At 46.5% G+C, this 8,967-nt stretch overlaps 1 protein-coding gene across 2 annotated transcripts in view; it reads right to left on the bottom strand.

The window, feature by feature from the left end:
- Positions 1–673: 673 nt before the first annotated feature.
- The window catches only part of LOC147625805 (ycf3-interacting protein 1, chloroplastic-like), a 50,737-nt gene continuing 42,443 nt past the window's right edge, over positions 674–8,967 (bottom strand). For both annotated transcript variants that reach the window (XM_086817376.1, XM_086817374.1), the window contains one exon: positions 674–1,113. Coding sequence is in view for 1 of the 2 variants with exons in the window: in XM_086817374.1 (XP_086673500.1) it covers positions 1,024–1,113 (90 nt within the window). In the remaining variant the exon portion in view is untranslated. The remainder of the gene's footprint in view (positions 1,114–8,967) is intronic.

The following is an 8,967-nucleotide window of genomic DNA, read 5'->3' as shown; positions in this document are numbered from 1 at the left end:
CATTTCAGTCCACATGGCAACCCTCCATTTGGCTATTCCTTAATCACCTTGATTAGGCTTGGGCAAATTAAAAGGCCCAAGAAGACCCCATTCACTTCCTAATGAAGAGACTTAATAAAATCATTAATCCTTGCACAAGCATCATCATTAAGTTGCATTGCTAATACTAGAAGTCTACATTTGGAAGCAAGCTTAGATTAGGTTTGGGCTATGAAGAATTTAAGATTTAAAGTTTTTGTTAATAGGGACACATACAATGCGTGAAAAATAACATTCATTAATTAGTTGGAGGAATATCAATCTTGCACCTTTAACAAACATTGAAAAAAACCTTAGGTAATAGAATTTTTAGTAATGTATCGGTGGTGAAACGCTCTATGACTGCCAGCCTCATGTTACACAAGATTAGGAATAACTTCTTTCTGTGAATGCACAGAGAGCAATCTCAACGACCATCGCTAAGCACATCACGCGCAGGCGACATCACACAAGCATTGTGTTCTTGTTGCACTACAACGTGCTTGCAAGAGCAGACTCAAGACAATGATTGGTTAACATTCCAAGCAGGTGTGGTTGTTGGGGGGTCCACATTGTCAGAAGGGAGGATTGGATATGGCGATGACAATGGATGGAGGAGGTCCACACAGAACTCAAGATGCAGATTTTCTCTTGTGATTTAGTACCCCTCAGCTAGCATTTAAATTCACAGAAAAGGGATCAAAGCTTTCAATGTTGACAGGACCAGCGCCTTCCCAAAAACTGGACAAGACCTGCTCTCTGCAGCTGAGGTGCCCCTTGCTGCAAAGGGGAAAAGCTGCTTGATAAGAAATGTCAAAGCTAAAACGCAGTTCCAACACAAGATATATTATTGAAACATGCACTTTGAAAAGCCCTCTTCCAGGCAACTCCATCTACATCCCTTTTGATTTATCTACATTAGATATTGATGACACACACAAAACAAGATATTGATGACACACAAAACAAGGAGCTGCAGCGGAAGTGGTGCAGCAGTGTACACGTTCATCGGAGCGAGTTGAGAAAGAGAATTGCTACAACACCTATTCCAATCAGAACTGGTATGGCGCTCACTAAATACAATACACTAAACCCCTGTCCAAAAGAAAAAAAACCTTCAGTATCTCTCTCTCTCTCTCTCTCTCTCTCTCTCTCTCTCCCTCTCCCTCTCTCTCTCTCCCCACTTTTGATTGGGTCTCATAGGCTATATTCCGCCTTAGACAAAACTATAATTTTTGGTCTGATTTGATGATGTGATGATCCTTTTTCTAGACCAAAGATTTGACATAAGATCTCCATGGTCTTCATTTTGATGATGTGATGATCCTTTTTCTAGACCAAAGATTTGACGTAAGATCTCCATGGTCTTCATTTTTGTATTTGGTCTCATATGTCGTTTTGGCCTTCCACAATCGTTAATACCTCTCTCTCTCTCTCTCTCTCTCTCTCTCTCTCTCTCTCTCTCTCCTGGCTCACGAAGGCTTGCACAGATGGCCCAATGAGATGAGGCCCTTTATGAGGAGATACAGCTACACATAGGGACAAAGATGAGCACCATGCGACAGGAGCTTGAAAAGGAATGGACTGAGCAGATGCATGCCCAAAAGAAAGTGATATATGAAACGCTGAAGAGATATATGCTCAATTGAAGGGAGAAATGCAAGCCCAAGTACAGGTTGAGATGGAATTAGCCCAAGCCTTGATGCACATGGAAATGAAAAACAAGATGGAGAAATGGAAGGATGACATGCTCCGGGAGATTGGCACCGGTTGCATCGAACGAAGACACCTTGAAGACATGTATGGTTGACTGGGTGAGTATGCAGCATCCCTGTACACAGCACCGGGACAGCCACCCCTGCCAGACCCATCAGAGCCACGCCCAGAGACGTGTGCTTTCTTTACTGCTGAGATGGTAAGGAAAGCTATTGACAGGATGAGGACTGGGAGAGCATATGATCATGATGGTTTGGTAGCAGAGCACTTTATTCATGCCAGAGATATGCTTGCAGAGCTTATTGTTATGATGTTTAACCGAGCCATGTGTGAGGGTTTTCTTGAGACTTGTAATATGTCCACGATTGTGCCTATCTTCAAGCCAGGGGATCCCATGCTTCCTGGGAATTATCGTACCATCATGATTGGTCACACATTGGCTAGATTATATGCATCTATTCTTAAGCAGGAGTTGAGTAGATGGGCAGAGAGAGAGGGCATACGTGCATCAGGGCAGGCAGGGTTCAGGAGAGGTTTCTCCACTCTTGACCATATCTTGACACTCAGAGCTATTATTCAGGAGGGCAGATCATATTGCAAGAGGATTTATTGTTGCATTATGGATTTTTTCAAAGCTTTTGACACAGTACCGAGAGCCAGACTGATGCGCAGACTACACGAGATGGGAGTGCCCACAGAGCTGATTTGGGAAATCATGGCTTTATACAGGACAATTGTGGGGCAGGTACGTACTACTCAAGGTATATCTGAGATGGTTCACTCCACTATTGGGGTGAAACAGGGCTGCCCCCTTTCTCCCACCTTATTTGGGATGTATGTGGATGAGGTTTCGGACTATGTAGAGCGGGAGGGTGACATAGGAGCACAGCTAGCAGGGACATGGATTCCACTGTTATTGTATGCTGATGATATTGTGTTGATCTCAGATTCTCCAAAGGGGATGCAGCATCATTTGGATGCATTGCACACGTTTGCACAGGACAGTGGATTGTCTGTTAACCTTGGTAAAACCAAGGTGATGGTGTTTAACACCACAGCACAGTGGGTTAGGAGGTTAGCACCAACCTCTAAGATTTCCTGAACCTTTGATGGATCCAGTCTAATCCCATCGGAACCGATGATATAGCTCAAATACTGAGCTTCTTTAACACCAAAGACATACTTTTTGGCGTTTATGTAGAGCTGATTATCTCGCAAAAGTTGCAAGCTTTCTCCACATCTTTCTCATGCTGCTCCGCCATGGCTGAGAAGACTAGTATGTCATCAAGGAATATAAAAACACACTTTCCGATATGGACTGCGAAAATCCTAGACATCATCTTATTGAAGGTTGCGGGTGCATTTGTAAGCCCAAAAGGCATGACTATGAACTCGTAGTGACCACGCTCTGTCCGAAAAGCTGTTTTTGGAATGTCAACTTTGAAAATGCGGACCTAATGGTAACCACTCTTGAGGTCGATCTTAGTGAAAAACTTAGCACCGTCTAAACGCTCCAAAATGTACTCTATCCTTGATAGTGAGTTTGTTTAATGCCCTGTAGTCTACACAAAGGCGTGCAAACTTGTCCTTCTTTTGGACAAATAGGATAGGTGCAGCAAATGGTGAGGAACAAGGCCGAATATATCCGGCTCGGAGAAGCTCAAATAACTACTTTTCTAACTCACCCTCTAAAGTCTTGGAAAGACGATAGGGAAACCTGCTAGGAGGATCTCATCCAGCGACCAAATCAATGTGATGGTCCTCAGGGCTTGAGGGTGGGAGACTAGGCAGGAGATTGTCCCTGAGCATAATGTCCTGATGTCTGGACAGGAGGTCTACTAACTGAGCGACTGAGGATGAGATGGATGCTACCAATGAGGTAGAGGTTGTTTGAGCACGAACATAAAGTAGTGCTCCTTCTACTCCCTTGCGGGATAGCTCGTCTGGCCTGGAGATGCAAAATCAATGGGATGCCAAGAATGCTTCTATCCCCACAAATAATGACATGCTCAAGAAAACCTTTACAAATAGTAAAAGTGTCCTACCCCCAATCGGGAAAAGGCTCATACTGACGGAACCACTGAATTCCTAAGATCATGTCACATCCCAACAGAGACGAGACGATGAAATCTCGTTGAAATGAGGCCTTTTGAACTTCAAAGGCAAATTGCTGTGCCTTCTGGGAAATGTGGGTGTGAAGACCAAGTGTAAACCCGTCCACATCCAGATGATATGGGACTAATGTGCAGTTTGATTTATTAGCCAACTGGGGAGAGATGGCGTCTTCAGAACTACCCATATTGAAAAGGACTACAAACTGTCGGCCCTTGGCAGAGCCATAAGCTCGGATGAGGCTCTTCTGTGCAGCATCGCTCACCCTCCTGCTTAGCATCAAATACCACTGATGGCATAGGATGCATAGAAGGTAAAAGTTGAACCGCATTTGTGGTAGTAGGCGGGGTTGGAGGAGCTGGGGAGGCTGTGGCAACTGTGGCAAGAGCAGCTTTGGCGGCTTGTTCCGCTTGCCATTTGTGGCAATCCTTCTTACCATGCCCTATGATGTGACAGAAAAAACATCTATTTTCTGACTGATACTTCTTTTGCTCCTCTGGAGGAAGATAACCTCCAATAATGCCTGATTTAGCCTTTTCATCGGAGGTTTTCTTGGACTTAGATTCTTTATCTTTCTTACCCCCTGAACTGGAGCTATTACTGCCGTCCTTCTTAGCATCTTTAGAAGATGCGTTACCTTTCCCTAGCTGTGCAATGGATTGCTGTTGCTGGGGTTTGATACTGGACTGAGATGACTGCTTGGGATTTCCTCCGTTCATCTTCATTTCTTCATTCTGAGCGAGAATCAGAGCCCGGTCATATGTACTGGGTTCAAAGTTACGAGCTGTGGACCAAATGTTAGGATCCAATCCACGAATGGATTGCTCCATCTTGGCCTACACAAATAACCCTAACTACTATGCTAAAGTGATAACCTTGTCGGAAAACATAAGCACTAGGGATCCGTTCTGTCTGAGTCCATAGAACTCATCAGCTAGACCGGTCATGTACTGGGGCGGGAGGAATCTGGTCTTCAGGTCATGGACAAAGGTATCCCAGTTAAAAGCTGTGACACCTGTGGTCTGGTCTGTATAAAGATTAGACCAATGCTACCTCCAAGTGAATGCCTCACCAGTTAGATGGGGAGCCGCTACATGGACTCTATCCTGAGGATCTGTGATCCTAGCTAATAGAAAATGAGCAGTAAATTGATGAATGAACTGATTTACTGCTAAATGATCACACTTACCATCATACTTACTGAAATTAGGTTGACTTCGAATGACGGTAGTTGATGCTACGGACTACTGGCTGGTGGGACCTACGGCTTAGGAAACTGAGGAGAGATGCTGATACCTCAGGTGTATGGCCTCCTTTTCCTGTTGGAGCTCGAGTAACATACGTTCTCGATCAAGCTCATGTTGGTGCTCCCGAGCGGCGAGTTCAGCCTGACACCGGTCTTCGTCGATCCTGCATTGGGCTTCCTCATAGTCCCGTCTTTCTGCTTTTTCTGGTTGCTTTCTAGCTTCTGCTTCTTCTTTTACTTCTCTCCTTCGGGCCTCATCCTCTCTCCTTTGTTGTTCCATCTGAAAGAAGAGGGAGATGTAGTCGGGTGCTACTGGAGGCGCAGGAGGACGTGCTGCTGCTGCCTCCAAGAGTTGGAGACGCTCCATGAGCAACTGGTTCTGAGCTCTAAGAAGAGCTATGGTGTTTGCGGTAGACGGAAGAGCAAGGTCTCCTTCGGGGGAGACGTCTTTCGGCTGATGAGTACTCTCCTCTGTAGACATGATGCTGAAGTCGATGGTCGTGCCGGAACGTAATCTGACCATCCCTCACGCTAGGATACGGTGTGTGTGGACAAGCTGAATTTGATACCAATGTAACATGCCGCGGAAGTCTTCATATTGGAGCATCCTATCACACAAATGCTCACACAGTCTTCTGTATCCTGAGTTTCGCGAGTTTAGCAATCCACTTTATTACTTCAAAGTTTAGAGAGATATGAGAGAGAGAGATGAGAACTGTACACCGTATGGGGTCCCGAATTACCCACTGAAGGGCCCCCTATCCCGTTACCGAGATAGTATTTGCTTTATTATCTTTAAAGAGACTGACAGTGTAACTGACGATAAGCCAAACGCAAGACCTCTGAAGACCAAGTGTTGTTAGAAGTCATCTCCTGTCTATATTTATACACCAGGGCCTCTGTTGTGGGTGTGCCCACCCTGTATAAGGTGTTTTATCATTTTTCCACACTCCCCGTATTTTTCCCTATTTTTTCCTATTTTTTCTAGTGGTGGGAGGGCTGCCAGAGGATGCCAGGAGCACCCCAGTGCTGGCCGACTCCATGTTGATCAATCGTGGGCTACTGGGCTGCTGGCCGACTCGATTTCATCAGTCGTGGGCATTCATGTGCTGGCCGACTGCATTTATGCAGTCGTGGGACTTTTTCCAGCAGTCGTGGGCACTTTATCTGCTGGCCGACTGCCCTCTCTGGGATGTATATATAGCCCCTTTGCCCCCACCACTTCCTCATTCAGTTTTCCGGGATCTTGTGTATAGAGAAGAGTTTACACCATAGTCACAAGGGAACGTCGTTCCAAGCTCTTGGAACGGGGGAACGCGTTCCATAGAGATAGCCGTTCAGGTTCCCGTTCCAAAATGGCACCGCAGACCATGTAAGAAATATAAGTGAACTATGTATCATGTAGAACACATCTATGCATTATCATGGCCACTACTGAGATGGTTTGAGGTTCTTTCTTTACTATGCCTCTTTCCAAAGCATTTACAGATATATAAAGTAAATTTATAAACACATTTATGCAATGATGTGGCGTTCCCGATTCCGTTCCCTTTTATTCAAGCTTTTCGTTCCCGTTCCAAACAGTCATCCGTTCCCCAAAACGTTCCCGTTCCCTTGTGACTATGGTTTACACACCTATCTCTCTGTGTTTCTTGCGCTGTTTATTTTCTGCAGTCTACTTGCTCTTGTCTACCCAAGTTTGGTTATCATTTCCGCTGCATATTCTGACATGGTATCAGAGCCCTAGGCTCTAGACAGATCTTGGGCGTTTTTCTGAGCAAGAGGGGGAGCGTTAGGCTGCTGATTGGTGGACTGTTTTGGGCTGAATGGGAAGAGAAGGTGCAAGAGGATGGCGGGCCAAGGTGCTGGACAGCCACTTGCAGGTTTACAGATTTTTTTAATTTTTTTTTCCCCACCCACCCACCCTTTCAGGTTACTCTCCGCGATGGCAGATTTACTAGAGATGGCTGAGAAGCACGTGAAGATTCCGACTCTCCCCACGTTCCCAGTGGATCGTCAGTTGGACGGGTCCAATTACGGCATCTGGAAGGTCATGATGGAGTCGGTTCTGGAGTCATATGACCTTGCTGATTTTATTATCATTGGGGTGCCACGGCCGGAAGCTGAGGAAGGGGAGTTACTCTCGACGAGGAAGGACCGAGAGGCACAGGCACATATGTGGGACCGTGTCAACGCCAGGATCCGGTCGTTTATTTTCCTCAATTGCACACCACAAGTGATCAATCATGTGAAGCACATGACGCTGGCGAGAGGCATATGGGAGCACTTGGCTTCTTTGTATAACAGGGTATCCCCCATGAAACGGATCTCCTTGGAAGTGCAGATGTGGGTTATGAACCCTGCAAAGTCTTCGACGATGCGGGAACACATCAACAAGCTGCAGGCCCTTCAGCAGGAAGTCCTACAAGCTGGGAAAGAGATATCATCTGAAGATATGGCCATCACTTTGCTTTTCCACTTGCCTGGTCAGTATTCTGCTTTCTATTCCTCGTTGATCACGAGTGGCAGGCTCAGCACCATTACTTGGGAGGAGCTTGTGCCAATGGTCTTGGACCAGGAGGAACGTTTCACGAACCCTCCTCACGACGGAGGTTCGGAGGCCTTAACTGGCCAACGGTCGAAAGGCCGGAATACCAACAAGGGCAAAGGGAAGGCTTCATCGGAGAAGTCTTCTGAGAAGAAGCCTGATCCAGAACGAGAGAAGCTGAAGGCCGAAAGATCTTGTAATGATTGTGGCGAGAAAGGCCACTACTGGTAAGCGGACAGGAAAGAGTGTTGATTCCTCAGCCTCAGCTGCAAAGACTCCGGCATTTGTGCACTTAGAGATGATGGACTCCAATGCTTCATCATCTTCGAGCGAGGAGGCAGTTGGCTTCACCGCGAAGGATACCCGGGAATGGATTCTCGACAGTGGTGCTTCCAGGCACATGACTCCATCCCGTGACTTCTTTCTGGATCTGAAACGGCAGTCAGGTCGTATCTTTATTGGCGATAACTCCACTATTCCGATACATAGTGAGGGCCGGATGGAGATTATTCCCGACGGCAAGGGGGGCAAGCATGCTTCCCGTGTTCTTTATGTCCCTGCTCTGGGTTTTCATCTTCTGTCAGTGCATGAGGTATGCAAGACTGGCTTTCGGGTGGAATTTGAGGAGCATTCAGTTGCTCTAAGGGACCGTGAGACAAGCAAAGTTGTTTGGGAAGGCGGTGTGGAGAATGGCATTTACAAGCTCTCTGCACTCTCCTCATTGACAGGCTCTCAGGTCGGAGATTTGTGGCACTTTCATTTTGGCCACTTAAATGTGGATGCTTTGCGGCGCGCCTTCCGAGACCAGATGGTGGTTGGCTTGCCAGATGTTGGTAATAGGCAAGGACGCTGCAGTTCTTGCATTCGTGGTACGCAGCACAGGGAATCCTTTCCAAAGCAGGCTTCCAGGCGGGCTTCGAAACCATTGGAGTTGATTCACACTGACTTGTGTGGACCACAGCAGATACCATCCTTGGGAGGATCTCTCTACTTCATGCTGCTTGTTGATGATTGTACCAGATTCACGTGGGTCTACTTTCTTTCCCAGAAGGACCAAGCTTTTGCTCGGTTCAAGGATTGGCACGTGATGGTGGAGAAAGAGTCTGGATATCAAGTTAAGACTCTCAGGGCTGATAAAGGAGGTGAATTCTCCTCGACTGTATTTTTCAGGTTTTGTGCAGATCATGGCATCAAAAGGGAATTGGCCAATACCGGATCGCCTTCGGAGAATGGAGTTGTTGAACGTAAGAACAGGACTGTGGTGGAGATGGCGAGGACCATGCTGGAGCATCGTGATCTTCCTCGTCCACTTTGGGGTGAGGCTGTG

This window comes from Cibotium barometz, chromosome 23, assembly GCF_041138505.1.
Source record: "Cibotium barometz isolate CiBa-2024 chromosome 23, ASM4113850v1, whole genome shotgun sequence".
Taxonomy (NCBI): domain Eukaryota; kingdom Viridiplantae; phylum Streptophyta; class Polypodiopsida; order Cyatheales; family Cibotiaceae; genus Cibotium; species Cibotium barometz.
This window is presented reverse-complemented; position numbering and strand designations above follow the sequence as displayed.